The sequence below is a fragment of the Oncorhynchus gorbuscha genome, linkage group LG26, assembly GCF_021184085.1.
Source record: "Oncorhynchus gorbuscha isolate QuinsamMale2020 ecotype Even-year linkage group LG26, OgorEven_v1.0, whole genome shotgun sequence".
NCBI lineage: Eukaryota > Metazoa > Chordata > Actinopteri > Salmoniformes > Salmonidae > Oncorhynchus > Oncorhynchus gorbuscha.
Window position 1 is genome coordinate 42,562,489 of NC_060198.1, and position 26,066 is coordinate 42,588,554.

The window sequence follows — 26,066 nt, forward strand, 5'->3', positions numbered from 1 at the left end:
TTAGTCTTCCACACCTGTTCCCTATCTTTTCCCCTGATTAGAGTCCCTATTTCTCCCCTTGTTTTCCGTTTCTGTCCTGTCGGATCCTTATATATTGTTCACCGTGCTGTGTCTTTGTATCGCCCTGTCGTGTCGTGTTTCCCTCAGATGCTGCGTGGTGAGCAGGTGTCTGAGTCTGCTACGGTCAAGTGCCTTCCCGAGGCAACCTACAGTTTATGATCGAGTCTCCAGTCTGTTCTCGTCATTACGAGTGGAATTGTTTTTTATGCTTTATTTACCGCTCCGATTTGTCTAGGAGTATTGCATATTTCCTTTACTGGATTAAAGACTCTGTTTTCGCCAAGTCGCTTTTGGGTCCTCATTCACCTGCATAACAGAAGCACAGTGGCCAGGAAAAACTCCCTAGAAAGGAAGGAACCTAGGAACCTTGTGTGCTAACTTTCAAAGTACATATCTGGTAATGGACTGCACTGCATGAATACGATAAGCAAGAGCCTATGGGAGCTCACCTGGACATTTGAGGTTGCGTAGAGTGATGTTGATGGAGAAGTTTCCGACCTGACAGAACTGTGAGGATGAGGAAAACATAAACCCATGACAAAGGGCTCAATCAGCCAGAACTCTAACCAAAAACAAAATAAAACCTGGTGACATTTACTGGTGAAACTTTACTTACCTAATAACAATGTGATAACTTTAGTAACGCCATTAAGATATTACTGTTACTCTGCTGGGAACTACGATCTAAATTGCACTGATGTTAATGACGTTATTATTGTGTAACCTCGTCCCCAGACTGAACGTGTCAGGTGGTGAGACTATTATCTGTGCCTAATGGGCCGACTGTGTAGCCTCAACTCCACTACAAAGAAACAGCTAAATCAATATATTACAACATTAGGTATTAAAATAAATATATTCTTCATTACACTAACTAAAGCATACTTACTAAGAATATAATGAGTGCTGTCTTCACTTGCTGTTGCCCATAGTCTGTAAACACACAAGCAGGTCTGATGTATCATGGGAAAGGACATTGAAAGTCCTTAGGGATTATGGAAAAATCCATCTGCATTCTGTAACATTCTGGCAACGAGCAGACAGAGTAGAGATGACCATCTGTATTATGTAACATCCTGGCAACCAGCAGACAGAGTAGAGATGACCATCTGTATTCTGTAACATCCTGGCAACCAGCAGACAGAGTAGAGATGACCATCTGTATTCTGTAACATCCTGGCAACCAGCAGACAGAGTAGAGATGACCATCTGTATTCTGTAACATCCTGGCAACCAGCAGACAGAGTAGAGATGACCATCTGTATTCTGTAACATCCTGGCAACCAGCAGACAGAGTAGAGATGACCATCTGTATTCTGTAACATCCTGGCAACCAGCAGACAGAGTAGAGATGACCATCTGTATTCTGTAACATCCTGGCAACCAGCAGACAGAGTAGAGATGACCATCTGTATTCTGTAACATCCTGGCAACCAGCAGACAGAGTAGAGATGACCATCTGTATTATGTAACATCCTGGCAACCAGCAGACAGAGTAGAGATGACCATCTGTATTCTGTAACATCCTGGCAACCAGCAGACAGAGTAGAGATGACCATCTGTATTCTGTAACATCCTGGCAACCAGCAGACAGAGTAGAGATGACCATCTGTATTCTGTAACATCCTGGCAACCAGCAGACAGAGTAGAGATGACCATCTGTATTCTGTAACATCCTGGCAACCAGCAGACAGAGTAGAGATTACCATCTGTATTCTGTAACATCCTGGCAACCAGCAGACAGAGTAGAGATGACCATCTGTATTCTGTAACATCCTGGCAACCAGCAGACAGAGTAGAGATGACCATCTGTATTCTGTAACATCCTGGCAACCAACAGACAGAGTAGAGATGACCATCTGTATTCTGTAACATCCTGGCAACCAACAGACAGAGTAGAGATTACCATCTGTATTCTGTAACATCCTGGCAACCAACAGACAGAGTAGAGATGACCATCTGTATTCTGTAACATCCTGGCAACCAGCAGACAGAGTAGAGATGACCATCTGTATTCTGTAACATCCTGGCAACCAGCAGACAGAGTAGAGATGACCATCTGTATTCTGTAACATCCTGGCAACCAGCAGACAGAGTAGAGATGACCATCTGTATTCTGTAACATCCTGGCAACCAGCAGACAGAGTAGAGATGACCATCTGTATTCTGTAACATCCTGGCAACCAGCAGACAGAGTAGAGATGACCATCTGTATTCTGTAACATCCTGGCAACCAACAGACAGAGTAGAGATGACCATCTGTATTCTGTAACATCCTGGCAACCAGCAGACAGAGTAGAGATGACCATCTGTATTCTGTAACATCCTGGCAACCAGCAGACAGAGTAGAGATGACCATCTGTATTCTGTAACATCCTGGCAACCAGCAGACAGAGTAGAGATGACCATCTGTATTCTGTAACATCCTGGCAACCAGCAGACAGAGTAGAGATGAGTGTGCATTAGATGGGTTAGATGTGAGTGACATCACCTCAGGGTAGACAGGACTTACAGGGTGGTGTATAGAGGGGATGGTTGATGTAGTAGGCCATCCATGCTGCGAAACACCAGTAATAACTGCAGTTCTGGAAAAGAAGCAGGACCAGTTTTTGTACAAGTCATCAGAATAATAATACATTAATTAGACAATCAGTTTACCCCTGAGAATAAGTTTAGAAACTATGTCACATGAAAGTAAACCATTAATTAAAAGGAAAAACAATACTGCTATTATCAGATATCACTGGATCAAACAGGATCACAGATCATCTTTAGAATCAGATTGGAGATTCCCTTATTCAATCTTCTCACCTTGAAGATGTTTCTCAGTGGCATGGTACCATGGGAGATACGGTGGATGAACAGCGTCTCAAGGATTCTCTTCACATAGTGGAAGGAGTGACACATGCAGGCCAAACTGCAGCAGGAGGGGAAAAGTGATCATAGTATAGATTACGTCTTATTATCATCACATATTTAGCTTTGATTACTACATCATTCACTCACTGGTCTCTATGACAGTCTGAGATGGCTGTCATGCTTCTCTGATGCAGCACACACATTATCTTCACTGTCAACACCATCACCGATCAACCAGACCTAATTATGCCACTGTAATCATCACTTGGAGAGTGTGAATGCAGTAATTTGACACTCACTGTACAACCCAGTGCTTGCTGCTGCTAAAGTCATACTTTGGGGCATAGATGAAAGGCAGGCGGAAGTAGAACATCAAGTAGATGAGCAGTGGTCCGTAACACTCTGATAGGAAGACCTGAGACGGGGGGAAGACATAAAGGTGAGACAAGTAGGTGCTGATTGGATCAGTAGGTGGTATTAGCTTCCTATTGCGTTCTGATAGACTGGATGGAAGTTTTATTATATTGCTTTTACCTATCCGATCATTTCAGATCTACAGGAGTGCCAAGGGAGGAGGGCAAGTAGATGATTTGTCATTGAGCATTAGAGAAAACAAGTGAGCATGTAACACAAGCATTCCCCTAGAGATATGGCAGCTTAGCTGACAGTCAGTGTGTGATGAAACAGATCTCTGAATCAACACCTCTGGCATGGGTCCAGGCCCAGCACGGGTGACTGATCGCTACTGTTGATCTCAGCTATGGTGCCAGGCTGCAAGGAGTACATTGGACCCCGTTACCCCCCAACACTGGCATCACCCTATTCCACTGGGGGTTCAGACACAGGTGGATGAGGGGTGAGAGAATTGAAGATATGGAGCATGGTTACAGCATGTGGTTGGTTGTGGAGAATGGTTGAGGAGGCTGTGGCAATGGAGGGTGAAAAGGAGGTCAGGGGGATAAACACCTGTGGGGGAAATAGGGCCATGAGATTATGTGTCCTAGGACAGAGGACATAGGAGCTAGGAGGTGATAGAAAACCGAACCAGAGGACAGTGAATCTATCTGTCAGTGTGGGTGTATATTTATATGCAAGGCTATAGTTGATTAATTGAGGGAGTGTGGCTGTGTATATTTAAATGCAGTATAGACATGTCAAGATATGCAGTATAATGTGTGTGTGTGCGTGCGTTTGTGTGTGTGTGATTGTGCACATGAGTGCATTTGTGTGTGTGTGTGTGCACTTGTGGGTGATTGATTGTGGGTGGGCATATGTGCGTGCGTGCATTAACACGTGTGTGTGTGTGTGTGTGTGTGTGTGTGTGTGTGTGTGTGTGTGTGTGTGTGTGTGTGTGTGTGTGTGTGTGTGTGTGTGTGTGTGTGTGTGTGTGTGTGTGTGTGTGTGTGTGTGTGTGTGTGTGTGTGTGTGTGTGTGTTTGCATGCATGTGCTTACAGTGCTCCAGGCGATCTGGGCCCCCAGGTCAAAGAAGTAGAAGCTGGCTGTGGTTCCAACAGGAAGTGTCTGCAAGACATCCTCATCCTTCAGACCCTTACCCTCTGTGGAGCAAGACAGAGCACAATGCTATAGTCAGCCATGACATTGTGGACCATTTCACAGAAGATAAGACCTTTATACGGTTTTGGTATAGCAATGTCTAGCACTCATTTGAGTCTGTGTAAGTAGTTGAGGCATCATGCATGGGAGGTGTGGGGCTTACTAGGATCCAGGCGTAAGGACTGTCTGGCTGGGTACCACTGGGGATCTGACAAGAAGATAGAAGTTAATTAAGCTTAAAATAGCCTCCATTTCAAGGCTTCCTTCCAGTAGCCGAATGATTAACTAGACTTGGAAAGATGGCATTGCGAGACTAACCTCACAATTATCATGACATATTGTATATGGATCATACATATCTACACTCTTTAGAAAAAAGCATTCCAGAAGGGTTCTTCGGCTGTCCTCATAGGAGAAACCTTTTGGGTTTCATCCACGTAGAACCCTCTGTGGAAAGGGTTCTACATGGAAACGAAACGGTTCTACTTGGAACCAAAAGAGTTCTACCTGGAACTAACCGGGGTTCTTCAAAGAGTTCTCCTATGGGTACGGCCAAGAACCCTTTAAGGTTCCAGAAAGCACCTTTTGTCCACTGGCCTTTTGAAGGCCCTCGGAACAATTTCCCTCTCCGCCCCATGACAAAATGAGTAGAATTGCATGAAATGAATTATACAATTGCAAAATCTTCTCTCCGCCACATGGCAAAATGTGTAGAATTTCAGCAACCTTGCTTTAAAACTGCAACATTTCTGTTACGCCCCATGGCAAAATGTGTAGAATTGCAAAAAGGAACTCTAAAACTTCAATATTTTCTCTCCGCTGTCAAGAGCAACTGCGGCCCCTCTTGATGAGTTCAGATGTTTTGGGGCCCCCACCCCCATCAAAGTTGCCCATCCCTGGTGTTGAGTGTAGATCACGTTACAAAAGTGTTTTACATTTCATGTTGTTACATCACTGACTGAAAGTTGATCTGGATAAGAGCGTCCACTAAATGACTATATTTTAACTGGACTTTGTCACATACTCACTTGATTTGTGGAACAAAGCCTTAATATCCAAAATAGTAGAAGTTGGCTCAACCTGTTCAGAAAGACAATCAATCATCCATAGGCAAACATACTGCTAGTGTTACTGCCATGGGTCTAATACATGTATCCAAGATAGATTTATTGAAGTTGTGAAATTGGTACCATACCACATACTGTACATATGTTATAACACAAACATATTTATTCCCACTGCGAAGACAGTCAAGGCAAATTAAAGAAGCCTACAGTTACAGGAAACTATATCTGTTTTCATAATAAATATATTGACGAAATTGTGAGACTATGATGCAGCATTTCAACTATAATGAATTATCATTGCAACACAAATATTCACATTCATAAAAGCCACTCAACACATGGTGCTTGCTGTTGGCTTCAAGACACCCACTGGCTTCAGGACACTGAGCTGACCCAGAACTCATAACTCGCCCAGAAGATTCCTATAAGATCAGGGGGAATTTTCACCTCCTAACTGCAACACAACCTCTGTAGAATCTGCCGTAGCGTCTGTGAACTGTAAATTAGCCGGCTGTACGGTCAAAGGGATGACTCTGTAACTTCTTGAGCTAAAGCAAACAAGTGTCTTCTGACTTCAGACAGTATTATGGCTTTTACTAGGACTGTAATTAGACCTCAACTGATGATTTCAAACTTTTAAATATCATTTTTCTCAGTGTACTGATGAGACACACACACACACACACACACACACACACACACACACACACACACACACACACACACACACACACACACACACACACACACACACACACACACACACACACACACAGACACAGACAGACAGACACACACACACACACAACACACACACACTAACACACACGCACGCACGCACGCACACACACACACACACACACACACACACACACACACACACACACACACACACACACACACACACACACACACACACACACACACACACACACACACACACACACACACACACACACACACACTCACTTTGTCCAAGAGTAGTAGCTTCTCCTTTGTCTTTGCATCCACGATTTCTACCTCAAAGTAAACAATCCTTTTGGCCTTTTTGGGTGGTTTAGGTCTTGGTCTTGGGGCTGAACTTTTCTTTTCTTGTCCAGTTGCCTTCGCCTCTAAAGCCAGTGTATCCATGACCCGTTTTGAACTACGACCTCAATGTGCCTCTGCACTAAAATGAGGTCCCTCCAATGTTTTGCAAAAACCTAGTTAGTGTTCTCTACTTGTATCAGATTAGAAGCTGTAGTCTAACACGGCTATTTTCTTTCTATCTGTACCCTCCAAATAGCCTTTCAGAATGGGAAACGACTATGTCACCGTAAACAGCCTTTTCCTGTGTGAGGGTGTGAGAAAGAGGTAAAGAAAGCAAGAGGGTGGGAGAGAAAGTGAGAAAGAGAGAGAGAGGTTGCCTGTGAGATGTTCATAGAATGAGAGGGGGTTAAACGTCAGTAACCCACCACCTCCTCACCTGAAGAGAGGCCTCCCACTAGTTACCGGACCCCCTCCACACCCACAAACGTGCTGAAGACGAAACCCGAGACGCCCAAGACATAATCCGTAGCGCGCACGTCGCAAGGCTAAATATAAGAAGCCCGATTTGCTCTGCACTGTTCTGCAGTAGCTCAGTAACCTTGGTCAGCCACACACAACCCTACTCAGAAACAGATCCCTCTCTGCTCTCAGAAGAGCCTAGACACATCTCTGCTGAGCTCTGCTCCTCACTCAGTTACACTGTCTCACACTGACCCTCCTATAGGCCGTATCCATGTGGACAGCCAGGCCTCTGCATACCGACACTTACCCCTACCCCAGCCCACCTGTGCCATTTCTTTTCTACCACTCTGACCTCGAGAACGAACAAAAAACAAAACTTTTAGGGTGTGTGTATTCTCCCAATACCATGAACAAACATTAAGGCCTAATACTGTCCTATCATTTTCCAATGGAGTGAGAGCTGTCAGCTGTAGTGCTCTCAGAGCTGTGAGGTGCTGGCTATCAGTTGGGGGGCTTGGAGATGTTGCCCAAGATATCAATCAGACAGGGATCATGTAATAATAATAATAATAATAATATATGCCATTTAGCAGATTTGACTAAATACATTCTACGGAGCATCTCAACACATACAGGCAGCAGAGCTCTGTCCTTCTTTGACTAAAAGGAGCATTTACAGGCAGCAGATCTGGTTAGGCCACCGAGCAACATACATCAGACAGGAGCACAAAGTGGTACAAGAACACAGTAAGCTTTTCTGATCTGCATGGATTAAGATGTTGTGACATATTAGCTGAGTAGCTCAGCGGTCTAAAGCACTGCATCTCAGTGCTAGAGGCATCACTACAGACCCTGGTTCGATTCCAGGCTGTATCACAACCGGTCGTGATTGGGAGTCCCATAGGGTGGCACACAATTGGCCCAGCGTCGTCCGGGTTAGGGTTTGGCCGGGGTAGGCTGTCATTGTAAATAAGAATTTGTTCTTACATGGCTTGCTTAGTTTATACAAAAGGTTAAATAAAAACATTTAAAAAATCTGCTGTAATGTAAACAAGGATTTGTTCAAAGGGGGCTGCTGATTTGGTTGATTATGTGCAGAAAATCAGTCTCTGTGTTGGAGTGGACAGGAGTTGGAAAACCAGGACAGGAGTTAGAAAACCTGGACAGGAGCTGGAAAAGCTGTCCTATCATGTTGCAGCCTGCAAATTCAATTGATTTAAACAAATGGTTCTCTCATAATCTCAATTTAACATCATGTTCAAGTTTGTTTTTTTTGGACGTTGTGATATGCAACAGATGTTATGGTACGGTGGGCTCGTATTATTAGCCTGGAATCCAAACTGATACTGGAGCATATCAGGTTATCATGCTATGGGGCTCTCCAGTGAAGCGTGAGAATAATGTTACAGTTTCCGTGATTTAAGAAGCTGCAATGCTGCCCCTCTGTGGTAGTCAGCGTTGTTATCACTTCACTTTGCAAGTTCTCTCTTCTTTATTTTCCAGAAGCCCTGACATGGAGTCATTTTAAAGCCAATATCTTTCCATATCATGAAAGATATGTAGGACATGTAAGATATATAATTAGGCATTGCATAGGAACACTATCATATTATTCTACCGTGTGGCAATTTGATATGCAACATATCAATAGTATTGCCACAATATGCATTCATATTATTTTAGCTAATGAAATAATTTATGAAGCTTTGCCACAGATACCCACAATGTGAAGAAATTATTATCTACATCAGTGATGGGCGACTTTAATTGGGGTGAGGGCCACAAAAAAAGATTAACTCATGTGGGTCTGCAGTGGCTCGCGGGTCTGTGTACCTACATCGCAACCCGCACATGCAGTCAGAGTCGGTCCTCTCCTTTTACCCGATACAATTGCAATCAGTGGGTCAGTTGGCGCCCTACTGTTCGATTCATATCGCGTGATTTGTGATGATTCTCGATTATATCGACTGATTGGTTCTGTATGGGGCCCTTTGGGGCCACTAAGCACAATTTGGTTGGGTCGCTAGTTGTCATCCCTGAACATGCAGTTTATCCCTTCTTATACGACCCTATAGGAGGGTACGACCCTGCCTCACACAGGAAGCGGCGCAGGTCCTAATCCAGGCACTTGTCATCTCCCGTCTGGATTACTGCAACTCGCTGTTGGCTGGGCTCCCTGCCTGTGCCATTAAACCCCTACAACTCATCCAGAACGCCGCAGCCCGTCTGGTGTTCAACCTTCCCAAGTTCTCTCACGTCACCCCGCTCCTCCGCTCTCTCCACTGGCTTCCAGTTGAAGCTCGCATCCGCTACAAGACCATGGTGCTTGCCTATGGAGCTGTGAGGGGAACGGCACCTCAGTACCTCCAGGCTCTGATCAGGCCCTACACCCAAACAAGGGCACTGCGTTCGCCACCTCTGGCCTGCTCGCCTCCCTACCACTGAGGAAGTACAGTTCCCGCTCAGCCCAATCAAAACTGTTCGCTGCTCTGGCCCCCCAATGGTGGAACAAACTCCCTCACGACGCCAGGACAGCGGAGTCAATCACCACCTTCCGGAGACACCTGAAACCCCACCTCTTTAAGGAATACCTAGGATAGGATAAAGTAATCCTTCTCACCCCCCTTAAAATATTTAGATGCACTATTGTAAAGTGGCTGTTCCACTGGATGTCATAAGGTGAATGCACCAATTTGTAAGTCGCTCTGGATAAGAGCGTCTGCTAAATGACTTAAATGTAATGTAAATGTATATGTGTAAGCAACTGCTGCCAGGGAGTGGTGGGGTGAAAATCGTAGTTCTTGATTTTGATCTAAACCCTAACGCCAAGCATAACCCGTTGTCACGCCTGGTTCTCGACGAGGCTACCCTAACCTGAACTTTAACCATTCATACAGTTCAACGGGGTAGGGACGTCCCAGAGATCTTGAAAGCACAGACCATTTTGAAAGCATGACGTGGAAAGGGGCGGAGATGTCAGTCAATGTGGAAATGCGATAGTCACAGCAGTATCAGCACCAGTACTTCTGGAAGTTTCTTACATGGTGGCTAGCTAGCGACATGGTGAAAAGCGTATTTTGAGTAGCCACGATATCTCGGCTCATAAATTGATTTATTCAGCAGAGAGCGGGATATATTTATGTAACTCCATAGTTTAATAGGTCAAAAAATCGTGGCGGGTCGGATTTGTAGCTAGCTTGCAGCTGTCAACTGGTTAAGTAGCTAGCCAGCTGCAAACACTACATTTCAGTGTGGTTGGTTGACGGCCTTTGATATAAGATTAACTGGTGCATTGACTATGTTTTTTTGAATATCAAGCGTTACTTGACAGATACTTGTAATGGGTAAAGACTATTATAAAGTGTTGGGTATACAGAAAGGCGCCTCTGAAGACGAGATAAAGAAGGCGTATCGAAAGCAGGCCCTGCGATATCACCCTGATAAAAACAAGTCCACTGGAGCTGAGGATAAATTCAAAGAGATCGCCGAGGCCTATGATGTCCTCAGCGACGCAAAGAAAAAGGATATATATGACCGATATGGAGAAGAAGGTAAAGCATCAACTTTTGGTTCCACACACTGGTGCACCATTGTAACCTAAACTGTCTTGCGCAATCGACGTTGTCAGGTTTGCCAACTATGTAACGTTGGTAGCTGTATCAGCCGTGGTCGTTGTTTTTGACAACTTCTAGCTAACCTTATTATTTAAATGTTACTGTTTTTCTTTGAGTGAGTGTAGCCCTAGAAACTATTGTAGTTATTATATTGGATGCAACTGAGCACCGGAAACAGTCAGAGGCACTACAATTATCTCGAACTTGCTGGAACTTTCCTGTTTATTCTGCGTTCAAACTGGTGGGGCTAGTTTGTTCACATCACAACGTTAATTCCTGCGTTCTGTCACGTCCGCTCATGGTTTGTGACACATCGCAGAACACTTTTTCAGAAACACTGCTCCGTCAGTGACCCCTGAAGACACAGGTGGAAATGTAACGTGCTTTAGCATTATTTATTCAGAGGGATGGTATGTCTGGAAGTGTTGAAAGTGTGTTATATCCAAGTGATTCAAAGGGATTTAAAATAAACATTTTGAGGTTTGTTCTTGTGTTCTAAAATTGCAATTTTGATGTTCACTCTTACAGGCCTGAAGGGGCACACAGCCGGCGGGGGTGGTGGTCCCAATGGCCCCAACAACTACAACTACACCTTTCATGGAGATCCTCACGCCATGTTTACAGAGTTTTTTGGTGGCCGCAGCCCATTCGACCAGTTCTTCGCACGCAACGGGGACGATGACATGGACACTGATGACCCCTTTGCTGCATTTGGTATGGGGGGTATGCCGGGAGGGATGGGGGGTATGCCGGGTGGAATGGGAGGGTTCCACCAACACCAGAGGTCCTTCAAATCCCGACCAGGGGGTCCCCACGGGGGCCGCGAGAAGAAGAAAGATTCTCCGGTGGTACACGAGCTGAAGGTGAGCCTAGAGGAGGTGTTCTCCGGCTGCACCAAGAAGATGAAGATCTCCAGGAAGCGGCTGAACCCAGACGGCTGCAGCATGCGCAGCGAGGACAAGATCCTGACAGTGGACATCAAGCGAGGCTGGAAGGAAGGGACCAAGATCACCTTCCCCAGGGAGGGAGATGAGACTCCTACTAACATTCCTGCTGACGTGGTGTTTGTGGTCAAAGACAAACCCCATCCTCTGTTTCGCCGGGATGGCTCCGATATCATATACCCTGCTAGAGTGTCCCTCAGAGATGTGAGTGCTTGGTCTTTGTGATTTCTTAAACATTGTGTCAGTCATAGACGTAACCCACTAAACTCTTTCACTTGTATTCTCTGTAATCATGGTAATGATATTTCTCTGCTACTCTCAGGTAGGATTGGGCGAAATGACCTAAAAATCATAAGTCGATTTGTTTTGTAACTTATGGGCGATTCACAATGTATATTAAAAATATATATATTTCTCTAAATAAGCTTTGTTGCACCATTTAAAGGTCAGTACACTGCATTTCAAACCTTTTAAACAGTCAGGAATAATCTAATGAATTCATGGCTTGTAAAATTATACCTAGGCTAAATGTAAGCCTTACACAACCCACTAATAATTATATTATAGCAGTTTAACTTGCTTTTTTTTGCAATAATCACCTGATCTGGCTTTTAAGTCTGTCTGTATGAAAATGCCCTTTTTGTAAAAAATGTAACCAGGACCATGCATATCCACTAATGAGTAGTTAGCTAATCTTTATATTTAAAGTCTAGACATCTTGGATCTATTTACTTGCTAACAAGTTCGAACAGTTGAACTGTTATGAACACACCCTCCTGTCAGTCGCCTACTGTTTTAACAAAATGCTGGCCTGTCCATTTTGTGGCCTACCTACATGGATAAGAAGATGCTTATTTCTCAGAATGAGAACAAGTTGCCAATACAGTATGAAAGTACTAGTATTTACTACCTCCTGTTGCAAGTCCCGTACTGTGTTTTTGAATGGGCTTCAAGCTTATATAATCACATTTATGAAAACAAGGGTGTGTGTGGTGTGTGTGTGTGTGTGTGTGTGTGTGTGTGTGTGTGTGTGTGTGTGTGTGTGTGTGTGTGTGTGTGTGTGTGTGTGTGTGTGTGTGAGAAAAAACAGACCATCTCTGACTCTCCACAGTCCTATTAGGGTGATTTCTCCCCTTCTCAGCTGTCTGTCAGTCTCTTGGTTTACACCAATTAGAGTGCCCGAATGCACATTTGGACTCTGACCCAACCCACTCCAGGTCAGAGTGGCTATCGTTGTCGGCAGATGAAGACGCAAGTTTGGCTGCCGACCAAGTTGTGTGTTTATTTTAGTAAAATTGTGGGCACAATGCATCCAAGAAAACCACAAGTCATCCTCTGTAAACTGAAGATTTCTGTGTGTGAATACTATAGTGTGTGGTGGTGAAGATAAAAGTCCTAGACTAAGAAGCATTCGTACTGTTCTTGCAGAACAGCCTGTAGCGAGTCAGAACCAATTATCAGCATTGCGTACTAGCGGGTAAGGGCGTTCATAGCCGACGGCTCCAGCTAGTTGTTTTTACAATATACACTACCGTTCAAAAGTTTGGGGTCACTTAGAATTGTCTTTGTTTTTGCAAGAAAAGCAAACAATTTGGTCCATTAAAATAACATCAAATTGATGAAATATAGTGTTGACATTGTTAATGTTGTAAATTACTATTGTAGCTCAATGTCCAGAAACTTTCTTCTGAAACTCTTTAGTCTATTCTTGTTCTAAGAAATGAAGGCTATTCCATGTGAAAAATTGCCAAGAAATTGAAGATCTTGTACAATACTGTGTGTACTACTCCCTTCACAGAACAACGCAGACTGGCTCTAACCAGAATAGGAGTGGGAGGCCCCGGTGCACAACTGAGCCAGAGGACAAGTAAATTAGTGTCTAGTTTGAGAAACGGACGCCTCACAAGTCCTCAACTGGAAGCTTCATTAAATAGTACCCACAAAACACCAGTCTCAACGTCAACAGTGAAGAGTCGACTCTGGGATGCTGGCCTTCAAGGCAGAGTTGCAAAGAAAAGGCCATTCTCAGACTGGACATTAAAAAATAAAATATTAAGATGGGCAAAAGAACACACACTGGACAGAGAAACTCTGCCTTGAAGGCCAGCATCCCGGAGTCGCCTCTTCACTGTTGACGTTGAGACTGGTGTTTTGTGGGTACTATTTAATGAAGCTGCCAGTTGAGGACTTGAGGCGTACACACAGCAAAAGGATTTTCTAATGATAAATTAGCCTTTTAAAATGATGAACTTGGATTAGCTAACATAACGTGCCATTGGAACACAGGAGTGGCTGATAAAGGGCCTCTGTACGCCTATGTAGATATTCCATAAATCAGCTGTTTCCAGCTACAATAGTCCTTTACAACACAAACAATGTCTACACTATTTCTGATCAATTAGATGTTATTTTAATGGATAAAAAATGTGCTTTTCTTTCAAAAACAAGGACATTTCTAAGTGACCCCAAACTTTTGAACGGTTTTTGAAGGGTCTGCTCTGCCCTAAATTTTGGGAGTTGAGACATAAAAAAGGTATCGTTAGAAAGGTTAAGTTCTCTTACAAAAAATGTCCCAATGTGTTTCAGGGTCCATCTCACCCATTCTGATGGACCAAACCTCAAATGCAAATATTGAGTTGAAACTGCTTGTTGTCAGAGGATGAAGTGATCTTTTGTCGTGTGTGTGTGTGTGTGTGTGTGTGTGTGTGTTAGAGAGAGAGAGGGGGTAGGTGCACACAGCACAGAAGGTGCGAAGGAGACGAGATCGAAAAGACAAAGTCATGAGAACAAGCGGACATAGACGCTCATAAAAACAAATCTTACGATACAGGCATTTGGAACATCGCACTACAACAATTTCTAATTCATTCGATATATCTCCCAGGCCTTGTACTCTTTTTAATTATTAACTAAAAATATAACACACCTAATTGTGACAATCTGTATTTCTCTCTCCCATCAGGCACTGTGTGGATGCACGGTCAGCGCTCCCACTCTGGACGGCAGGACTGTGACTGTGACCTCTAGAGACGTGGTCAAACCTGGGATGAAGAAGCGTATCGTGGGAGAGGGACTACCCCTGTCCAAGTGCCCAGAGAAGAGGGGGGACATGGTACTTGAGTTTGTAGTGAAATTCCCTGAGAATTTGGGGCAGAGTGTCCGCGATGCACTGACTCAGATTCTTCCTCCTTGAATGACTAAAGTGGCTTTTGAAGACACCTAACAAACACGAAGACAGACAGTCGTCTTTCTCCATTACAGTTGTCCTTACCCTAGGCCAAAGAACATAAGTTGTTTAGGAATTATACCTGTTTATTTTGATTCAACCGTTGATCCAAATTATAATTCAGTTGTATATTTAACCAACATGAGATATCGACAGACAAACATGTTGGTCTCTGTTCTGATGTTAGCTGTTCTGTTTGGTTCATAATTGTTTTCCTGTTTATTATTAAAACATTTAGATTTTATTACCAACATGTCCTATTGACAGTATTCCATTTCCCATTGGAAGGGGAAATAAAGACATTTCTGGGGGGACCCAGTGCTAGACATTGGATAATAATGATTGAGCATAGGGCAGGGGTTGGTCTGGCCCTGTAGAGATTCCTGGTTGTTATAAGGTCTGAGGGATACGTAGAGTTGAAGATGCCTGTGGCAAACAGCGCACTGATGTGGAATTTGTGTGGTATCCAATTGTTTTGAGGGCAGGCAACTTATCAACTATATCTCTCAGGAGCAGTGACACACACCTGAATGTAGATATACTTATGCATACAGTGCCATCTGAAAATATTCAGACCCCTTGACTTTTTCCACATTTTGTTACGTTACAGCCTAATTCTAAAATTGATTAAAGTTATTTTCTAATCGACACAATACACCATAATGACAAAGCAAAAACAGTTTATTTTTATTTTTAAAAATGCTTTAGAATATATTTAAAAAAATCACATTTACATAAGTGTTGTGACCCTTTACTCAGTACTTTGTTTGAGCACATTTGGCAGCGACTACAGACTCGAGTCTTGGGTATGATGCTACAAGCTTGGCACACCTGTATTTGGGCAGTTTCTCCCATTCTTCTCTGCAGATCCTCTCAGGCTCTATCAGGTTGGATGGGGAGCGTTGCTGCACAGCTATTTTCAGGTCTCTCCAGAGATGTTTGATCGGGTTCAAATCCGGGCTCTGGCTGGGCCACTCAAGGACATTAAGAGACTTGTCCCGAAGCAACCCCTACGTTGTCTTGGCTTTGTGCTTAGGGTCGTTGTCCTGTTGGAAGGACAACAACCCCTTTGCCCCAGTCTGAGGTCCTGAGCGCTCTGGAGCAGGTTTTCATCAAGGATCTCTGTACTTTGCTCTGTTCATCTGTGCCTCGATCCTGACAAGTCTCCCAGTCCCTGCTGCTGAAAAACATCCCCACAGTATAATGATGCTGTCACCACCATGCTTCACCGAAGGGATGGTGTTAGGTTTCCTCCAGATGTGACGCTTGGCATTCAGGCCGAAGAGTTCAATTTTGGTTTCATCAGACCAGAGCATATTGTTTCTCATGGTCTGAGAGTCTTTAGGTGCCTTTTGGCAAACTCCAAGCGTGCTGTCATGTGCCTGTTATTGAGGAGTGGCTTCCGTCTGGCCACTCTACCATAAAGGCCTGATTTGGTGGAGTGCTGCAGGGATGGTTGTCCTTCTGGAAGGTTCTCCCATCTCCTCTTAGGAACTCTAGAGCTCTTGTCAGGGTGACCATCGGGTTCTTGGTCACCTCCCTGACCAAGGCCCTTTTCCCCCGATTGCTCAGTTTGGCTGGGCGGCCAGCTCTAGGAACAGTCTCTGTGGTTCCAAACTTCTTCCATTTAAGAATGATGGAGGGCACCATGTTCTTGGGGACCCTTTTTTGGTACCCTTCCCCAGATCTGTGCCTTGACGCAATCCTGTCTCGGAGCTCTACGGACAATTTCTTCAACCTCATGGCTTGATTTTTGCTGTGACATGCGCTGCAAACGGTGCAACCTTTTTATAGACAGTTATGTGCATTTCCAAATCTAATCAATTGAATTTACCACAGGTGGACTCCAAGTTGTCGACACATCTCAAGGATGATAAATGGAAACCAGATGCATCTGAGCTCAATTTCAAGTCTCATAAAAGGGTCTGAATACTTAGGTAAATAAGGTATTTCTGTTTTCTAGGTAAAACATTTGGTAACATATAAAATAAAAAACTGTTTTTGCATTGTCATTATGGGGTATTGTGGGTAAATTGCTGAGGATTTTTTTATTTAATCCATTTTAGAATAAGACTAACATAATAAAATTAGGAAAAAGTCCAGGGGTCTGAATATATCTTTGGTGTTACTGCTATTATTTTGTAGTGAGGTATGTGAGAGATTCTGAAACTGAGTTATGTTGGGGAACTAGAGCAAATAGAATTCAGAAAATTCTTTCAGCTTAAATGGGAGGGGCAAAACTGGGGATTCCTGAGCACAACTTTCAAATCATGTTCAAACTAACCCAGAGAATGAGGTATTTATAAACATTTTTAGGAATTCACTCCAGGTAACTCCCTACAGATTCCACACACTTGATGCACTACATGGCCAAAAGTGAGTGGACAACCCTTCAAATGAGTGGATTTGGCTATTTCAGGCACACTTATTGCTGACGGTTGTATAAAATCGAGCACACAGCTATGCAGTCTCCATAGACAAACATTGGCAGTAGAATGGCCCATACTGAAGAGCTCAGTGACATTCAATGTGGCATCGTCATAGGATTCCAACTTTCCAACAAGTCAGTTTATCAGATTTCTGCCCTGCTAGAGCTGCCCCAGTCAACTGTAAGTGCTGTTATTGTAAAGTGGAAACATCTAGGAGCAACAACGGCTCAGCCCCGAAGTGGTAGGCCACACAAGTTCACAGAACAGGGCCACTGAAGCAGGTACAAATCGTCTGTCCTCGGTTGCAACACTCACTACCAAGTTTCAAACGGCCTCTGGAAGCAAAGTCAGTACAATAACTGTTCATCGAGAGCTTCATGAAATGGGTTTCCATGGCCGAGCAGCTGCACACAAGATCACCATGCGCAATGCCAAGCATCGGCTGGAGTGGTGTAAAGCTCACCGCCATTAGAAACACGTTCTCTGGAGTGATGAAACGCGCTTCACCATCTGGCAGTCCAATGGACAATCTGGGTTTGGCAGATGCCAAGAGAATGCTACCTGCCCGACTGCATAGTGCCAACTGTAAACTTTGGTGGAGGAGGAATAATTGTCTAGGGCTGTTTTTCATGGTTCGTGCTAGGCCCCTTAGTTCCATTGAAGGGAAATCTTGACGCTACAGCAGACAATGACATTCTAGACGATTCTGTGCTTCCAATTCTGTGGCAACAGTTTGGGGAAGGCCCTTTCCTGTTCCAGCATGACAATGCCCCCGTGCACAAAGCAAGGTCCATACAGAAATGGTTTGTCGATGATCAGTGTGGAAGAACTTGACTGGCTTGCATAGAGCCCTGTCCTCAACTCTATTGAACACCTTTGGTATGAACTGGCACGCCGACCCAGGTCTAATCGCCCAACACCGGTGGCCGACCTCACTAATGCTCTTGTGGCTGAATGCTGCGGGGACTTGCTTCTAATGTTCCAACATCTGGTGGAAATCTTTCCCAGAAGAGCGGAGGCTGTTATAGCAGCAAAGGGAGGGACCAAGTCCATATTAATGCACTTGATTTAAGGAATAAGATGTTCATCAAGCAGGTGTCCACATACCTTTGGCCATGTAGTGTAGCTTCTCTCTATAGATTTTAGTTATTCAAGGGCGCGTTATCTATTTTGTGCAAAATGTTGTCACGCAATGCGAGATTGACCTTGTTTGTGTGTGTGTGTGTGTGTATAGACAAACATGCACCATCTTATTGTGAAATACTATAAGAAGATGGTGTGATGTGTTTTGACCTCTGTAGGACCCCTTACATTTAGCTTGAGGATCACTATTGTTGTAAGTATGATGAACTTGTATGCCCATTCTCCAGTGAAACTTGTAAGTGTGTTTACTCTGCAGTGACACTTTAGAAGCTATTCAAAACAGCAGTGCATTTTAGATGTTTAAATTCTCTCTTTAACTCTGTTAAAGCTGTGAAACTAATATCTTCTGCTACTTCGGAACCTCTATGCAAACCATTTCTGTCATCCTTTTTATTTTGTCATATCCTGTACTTCTTACACACTGTAGAGCAAACAATGACTTGTCTAATATGGCTGCGTTTAGTCAGGCTCCAATTCGGAGCTTTTTTCCCCCACTAAATTGTATTTTAACCAATCAGATCAGCTCTGAAAAAGATCTGCTGCGAAAAGATCTGATGTGATTGGTCAAAACACCAAATGAGTGGAAAAAAAATCAGAGGTGGGCTGCCTGTGTGAACGCAGCCTACAGTATGTAGTGAACTGATTTTTGAAGCACATTGTTTGAGATAAAGCAGGCCTAAGCATCTGTGGTAAATAAGAAAATCATTCCAAAAATGACAGTTGATAAACTGTAAAATAGCCAAGTAGTGCATCAGTTGTATTATTAAAATATGTCGGAATTATTTGAATAATGTTACATTTTCAAGTACTTGAAATACATATTTTAACCTGGGGTGCATTCATTACGCTGATTCTGTTGCAAATCGTTTAATCTGTTGCACAAAAGTTTTACGCCAAATTGAAAATGTTTTGTAACAAATTGTTTTTATTGGACAAATTCAGGTAGGTCCTGCATCGTTTTCTGCTGTTTGGTTCTCAAATACTAAACGGTGTCCGTTGCGATATGTAATGAATTTGATTGATTATCATTGAGGTTGTAATGATCAGTCAACACTTACCCATCTATCATTCCACTCCAAGTGGAGGTCCACTATTATTTAATTTTAACAGATAAATGTGGTTTCACATGAATGTAGAGATGTGTAATCTCAGTTTAACTTTTTTGTTAAATATTTGCTTTATTTGAAAATGTTTTCCTTTGATGGAAAAGTTAAAATAGTTTTAATAAAATTTGCAGACATTCTGTATTTATTATTATTATTAGGCACCCAGAATTGTATTTGACAAATAGGTGTTAGCAACCTGCTTTTAATTTGTATGAAACTGAACATTTTATTTTATTTGTCCTATCCTTTGAACAAATGAGGTCCCTTTGGCATTTTGTGGTATTTTAATTGTTGCAAAGACTGACAAACTTGTAAATATCAAATAAAATTGTACAAAATGATGTAGTTCTCTTATTTAGCCCCATGTCAAACTTTTAAAGTAACTGAGTGGATTTAGTTCTGCCCCACGTGGGGCGCGAGCCAGCTACTTTTTGCTTTCCTGCACACTGACTCGGTGTCAAATTGTATTGGTCACCCCCTGTATATAGCCTTGTTATTGTTACTTTTTATTATTTTTTTACTTTAGTTTATTTGCATTTCTGGTTAAGGGTTTGTAAGTAAGCAGTTCACGGTAAGGTCCACACTTGTGCTATTCGGCGCATGCGACAAAGTTTGATTTAACAACGCAGTTATTTTACACATGCAAACATTTTGCCAACTAGGGACTAGCTAACTGGATTGGGATCAAAGCACCATTGTAACAGAGTGCATTTTGCCAACTAGGGACTAGCTAACTGGATTGGGATCAAAGCACCATTGTAACAGAGTGCATTTTGTTCAACCTGGAGCAGATTGTCAAACAAGCAATCTTCTGAAAAACACACATCCACATCCAAGGGTTAAATGGAGTGAGAGACATATGGGAACTGAATCTGTTACAAGTTAGAATCAAAAGCTGAGCATTTTTAGTAAAAGCCTGTCTGTCATCTATACTAGATAGATAATAAAATGCATTACAGGCAGTGTAGATGAATTATTCATGCCAGGAGGACTAATGGAAATCCTAGGACAGAGGGTTGAAAAAACCTGCCTTACAGTAGGGGGCATCGAAGAGCTAGAGACGAGGAGAGGAATCCTATAGTGGAGGAGGCCATTATACAGTGCTGACGTCCCACCCCTGCAGTCGTCAATTGTTACCACAGCTGCAAAGTAATAAATCCCGCCTGTTTCTACTATTGCTCTTCTTAAAATCTGATTTTAAACCTAACCTTAACGTCACTGCTAATCTTATTCCTAACCCCAAACATAAATAAAAACCAAAAAGCACATTTTTGTTTTCATTTTTATTTCTCTCGACATAGCCAATTTCTACTTTGTGGCTGTGCTATCTAATGAAAACACCCCTGCTGAACAACATTACATACCATCAGATCATCCTTTCCTCTCATTTTCTTGTTAGCGTATCTCACAAGACTAGCGATTCAAATGCGATGTAACTTTACTTTCACAACCTTTGGATCAAGAAGTAACCTAGTGTTTTGATGTTCCATTCCACGGCTGGCTTGAATCAATCACCTCGTACAGCGAGTTAGCTAAAGCTCCAGTAAGATGCTTACCTTGACTGCTATATTCCTTCATTCTCAGCTAGCTAGCAGCTAATATTGTGTTAGCCAACAAGCTAACCAGCGAACAAGTTAGCTACCTAGCTGGCAATCTGTTTAAAAAAAAATAGGTGTGTCAAATTAAGTGAAATCTCTGATTCAAGTCTAGATGTTTATCATCTTATCTAATGCCATGTAACTTGATGTAGGCAGAAGAAGTGTTTTAAGGGTGAGCTAGCTAGCTGGCAAGTTAGCTCCTGGGCGGTTTGGTACTCGTTGTTGAAAGCTATCTTCCATTGTATTGTGATGCGATGCACCAGCGATGGGGTTTGGTAGTACTGTTTAACTAACCTGTCACAATCTGTTCACAGATGCACTCTGAATGTCTAGTTGCCATACAGTTGAAGTTATTGTCCCAACAACAGCAGTAGCTAGCTACAACGACCACCATCAAGAGATAGCTGTGGTTCACTGGTGAATCATCAGGTGGAAGAAGACTTGAGAGAGTCCTATGCTGGACAGGACCTTTTGGCTACCTACCAAAGCAGCATCTGTTCACTTCCACAGACAGACAGAAGGATAAAAATGCCTCTTGGATTGGGTAGAAGGAAGAAAGCATCTCCACTAGTGGAGAACGAGGAAGCTGAGCCAATCCGAGCGGGCCTTAATGTCCCAGGAATGGACGGCCTGGATGGAGGTGGTGTGGGGCTCGGGGAGGGTACTACCCAGGAGGGTCTGCCACCCCCACCCACCAGCCTGAGACCTCGTCTGATCTTCCACACCCAGCTAGCACACGGTAGCCCCACGGGACGCATCGAGGGCTTCAGCAACGTGCGAGAGCTCTACACCAAGATCGGAGAGGCCTTTGGGATCGCACCACCAGAGGTGAACAATATGACGTGTGTGTGTGTGTGTGTGTGTGTGAGAGAGAGATCTGCTTCAGTTTATCCCTTTACTGACTCACTTTCTAACTCTTCAGGTGATGTTCTGCACTCTGAACACTCACAAGGTGGACATGGACAAGTTATTGGGGGGTCAGATTGGGCTGGAGGACTTTATTTTCGCCCATATCAAAGGCCAGAGGAAGGAGGTGGAGGTGTTCAAGGGGGAGGATGCCCTGGGGTTGACCATCACTGATAATGGAGCTGGATACGCCTTCATCAAGGTGGGCATGGTTACTGGCTAGGATATCAGTCGTCTGTGTCTGTCATCTCTGATAGGTCTGGCAGTGGAAGGAAATGCATCAGCATCACACACAGAGGACTAAAAATAGAACAAAATGGGAGCGTTTGAAACGCAGAGCCTCAATTGCAGCGACAGTGTGGAATGTACAGTAGACTGAATATAAGATGTTAGTTAGTTGCCTATGCACATTATAGAGTTGTTTATGTTGCCCACTGCCAAATTGGCTGATTGTGTGAAATGGTGGATTTTTCCTTTGTCTCATCCTGACCCTTCCAGAGAATAAGGGAGGGTAGCGTGGTCCATCAGATCCAGGTCATCAACGTGGGAGACATGATTGAGTCCATCAACGGCCACAGTCTCATTGGCTGTCGACACTACGAGGTGGCCAAGATGCTCAAGGAGCTGCCCAAGGGGAAGGACTTTGTTCTCAAGATGGTGGAGCCCTTGAAAGCCTTCGGTGGGTTTGTGTATGAGAGATTGTGTGTGCTGACACAGTAATTATGAATCATATTATGGTGTGACAGATTATATTTAGGAATGAGTCAGCAGTTATCAAACTTTGTAATGCCTTTTACTAATTGCTCTTATATTATTATTGACTGGCTAGATATATAATTAGGAGGTTGGAAACCTGATGCTCCTTTGACATGTTATGTTGTCTCCCTTACCTGTAGACATGATCAGTCAGAGGTCAGCAGGGGCCCGGGCTGGCTCAGGAACCCAGCTGGGGACAGGGAAGGGCACCCTGCGTTTACGCTCCAAAGGCCCAGCCACGGTGGAGGAGCTGGTGAGTGTGTGTTGGCTCTTCTATTACCATTAATAAGGTTAACATGGTTTCAGGACATGACTATGTTTGTTGTATTTGTTTTCAGCCCTCTGCGTTTGAGGAGAAGGCCATAGAGAAAGTGGATGACCTCCTGGAGAGTTACATGGGCATCAGAGACAGTGAGCTGGGTAAGGGAGACGGTGTGTGTATATGTGTGAATGTGATTCACACATGCAGCTCCTGTTAGCAGTGGTGACTTGTGTGTTGCCACTTCAAATCAAATGTAATTTGTTACATGCTTCGTAAGCAACAGGTGTAGACTAATGGTGAAATGCTTACTCACGGACCCTTCCCAACAACAGGTGTAGACTAATGGTGAAATGCTTACTCACGGACCCTTCCCAACAACAGGTGTAGACTAATGGTGAAATGCTTACTCACGGACCCTTCCCAACAACAGGTGTAGACTAATGGTGAAATGCTAACTCACGGACCCTTCCCAACAACAGGTGTAGACTAATTCCCAACAACAGGTGAAATGCTAACCCTTCCCAACAACAGGTGTAGACTAATGGTGAAATGCTTACTCACGGACCCTTCCCAACAACAGGTGTAGACTAATGGTGAAATGCTACTCACGGACCCTTCCCAACAACAGGTGTAGACTAATGGTGAAATGCTTACTCACGGACCCTTCCCAACAAACAGGTGTAGACTAATGGTGAAATGCTAACTCACGGACCCTTCCCAACAATGCAGAGATAGAAATAATAGAAAAGTAAAATATGTAATAATAGATACACAATGAGTAAGGATAACTTGGCAACATACACAGGGTACCAGTACTGAGTCGATGTGCAGGGTACGAGGTAGATGTGTACATTTGACTAGGAATAAAGTGACAAATAATAAACGTATGTGATGAGGCAAAGTTTGTGCAAAAAGGATCAATGCAAATAGTCTCGGTAGCTATTTGGTTAACTATTTAACTTCCTATTACTTTGTTGTGCTGTGGTTGACCCCTCACTGTCAGCTGCTACAATGGTGGAGCTGGGGAAGGACAAAAAGAACCCAGATGAGTTTGCCGAGGCGTTGGACGAGACTCTTGGTGACTTCGCCTTCCCGGATGAATTTGTTTTTGACGTCTGGGGTGCCATCGGGGACGCCAAGGTCGGCCGGCTGTAACCGGAGGGAGCAGGGGAACAACCTGTGTGTGGTTTTGAATGCTGAGGCACCAACCTGCAACAAACAGAACTACTAGGAAACACCACACTACCATCATGTGATTTACTTATTGTTTTCTGTGTACTTATTATTTTTGATGTGGAGTTTACTACTCTTGTTGGTATACTTTTGGGGGAGACTCTTTGGGAGGATAGAGACAGTGTATGGGAGAGGATAGAGGACTCTGATCACTCGATCAGGCTGAAAATACTCTCATCAGACTCAGACTATTGAATGCAATACGTGGAGGTTATTGTGTTCAAACTGCAAGTGCTTTTCAATTTTCTTCCAGGTCTTGTGGTTGTGGACACACTTCCTGACCTTGAACACGTCACATGTTAACGCCCAGGTCTTTGTTCCACTAGTCCTCTGAGGAACAATCCCGAGAACAACAAGTGGGAGAAGGGACCACGGCTTACATACACCTACCTTTTTGAAGTTTTGAGTTCAAACAAACTGTGATCCCCCTCCCCCACTTTGCACTGTCTTGCACTGCGCTGTAGAAAATATAAGAAAAGTGCATTGTACTTCACTGGAGCAGTCACTCACTACGTAGCACTGGTGCATAGAACTGGACTACAGTATTTGTGTTCTGTGCGGTATTGTTCAGAGAGGAGTGTATTGAGATGCTCAGGCCAGAATGTCCTGGTCAAATCGCATGGTCAGAAAAACCATCTTATTAAGCCCGTGATATTATTGTTTGTCTCCTCGGTGTGAGTTCTTTTGGTTTATGTGCTGTTGAGTGTCACTATTGAAGGAGTGTTTTGGCTGCTGAAGGTTCACAATGCGTAGACTGTCACTACAAAACTAGCTGCAGCTTTTTCTATGGTTCAAACTACAATCTCTATCAGTTTTTCCTGAAGTGAATAAGGTATAGAAACAAGCTGCACTTGTAGCACATCTGTCTGTTAACAATGATAGTCTGGTTAATACTTAAATGGTCCCCTTTGCCAGGGAAACTCCAGTATTAAGAAAAGCAGTGTTATATTACAGTATTACAAGAATACTCAAGAATTTGAAATACATGTTTGAAAAAAAAGTTTTAAAAAACCGATTGACTTATTGGTAGACTGTGTGAGCCTTCTATTTTTTAAGAAATGTTTTTGCAGGATTTTTTTAAAGGAGTGGTGTTTTTAAATGAAAAAGAGTTGTGTAACTGATGAGGAATTTTCTTTGTTTTAATTGAGTTGGTGGTAAAAATGAAAACTGATATCCATGCCAAAAGCATTGGCATTTCCAATAGACTGCATTTTTTAGGGACCAGACAGTCTCAATATGAAGGAGCCAAATAGTTATGCACATAAGTCATGGAGCGGTCAAGTAATGAAAGGAAAATGCACCATTATGCAATTCTGCAATGAAATGAAGGACCAAGTCCAACACTGTTACTTTAGGAAAGAACCTGGACACTACCATAGGAACAGAATGATGTCTTTATCAAACCAAACTACTTTCTGCAAAGTCATCTGGCTTTTAGTGACTTCTTTATAGATTAATAAAAAACATGCAACATGGGTCAAAGTTCCAAGATATAGAAAAATAATTACTCAACATAGAAAATATTTTGTATTTTTGTAGTAAATTGTTTGGTTGTTTTTCTGTCTTTCAATGCTGTTGAAGTATATCTAGATGGTTACTGTCATAAAATACTGATAATAGGCACTGGAATACTGAGGACTTTGTTTTGGTATGGCTTTCTCTTACAATGTCTGATTTATAATGGCAATAATAATGACGAAGATTATGAAATCAGATGTCTTCCATGTCTTTCCCTCAGTTGAATACATAAATGTTGCCTTGGACTCTTCAACAGGAAATATTTCCCTACATGTAATTCATATTACTATATTATGTCA

At 43.2% G+C, this 26,066-nt stretch overlaps 3 protein-coding genes across 3 annotated transcripts; 2 read left to right on the forward strand and 1 right to left on the reverse strand.

The window, feature by feature from the left end:
• Positions 1–495: 495 nt before the first annotated feature.
• LOC124015393 (very-long-chain enoyl-CoA reductase-like) lies at positions 496–7,055 on the reverse strand. The gene is made up of 9 exons (XM_046330556.1): positions 6,511–7,055; positions 5,503–5,554; positions 4,638–4,682; positions 4,373–4,476; positions 3,219–3,334; positions 2,872–2,977; positions 2,573–2,645; positions 950–993; positions 496–567 (listed from the first exon to the last, which is right to left on the reverse strand). The coding sequence occupies exons 1-9, from the start codon at positions 6,670–6,672 to the stop codon at positions 496–498; spliced, it is 774 nt and encodes a 257-aa protein (XP_046186512.1). The 5' UTR covers positions 6,673–7,055.
• A 2,908-nt stretch (positions 7,056–9,963) lies between these two features.
• On the forward strand, positions 9,964–15,142 carry LOC124015663 (dnaJ homolog subfamily B member 1-like). Its single transcript, XM_046331045.1, has 3 exons — positions 9,964–10,583; positions 11,175–11,794; positions 14,553–15,142. The coding sequence occupies exons 1-3, from the start codon at positions 10,373–10,375 to the stop codon at positions 14,781–14,783; spliced, it is 1,062 nt and encodes a 353-aa protein (XP_046187001.1). The 5' UTR covers positions 9,964–10,372; the 3' UTR covers positions 14,784–15,142.
• Positions 15,143–20,809: 5,667 nt separating this feature from the next.
• On the forward strand, positions 20,810–26,017 carry LOC124015546 (PDZ domain-containing protein GIPC1-like). Its single transcript, XM_046330826.1, has 7 exons — positions 20,810–21,037; positions 21,407–21,920; positions 22,015–22,200; positions 22,497–22,677; positions 22,895–23,007; positions 23,093–23,174; positions 24,020–26,017. Exons 2-7 carry the CDS (start codon positions 21,621–21,623, stop codon positions 24,169–24,171), a joined length of 1,014 nt encoding a protein of 337 aa, XP_046186782.1. The 5' UTR covers positions 20,810–21,037; positions 21,407–21,620; the 3' UTR covers positions 24,172–26,017.
• Positions 26,018–26,066: the final 49 nt, after the last annotated feature.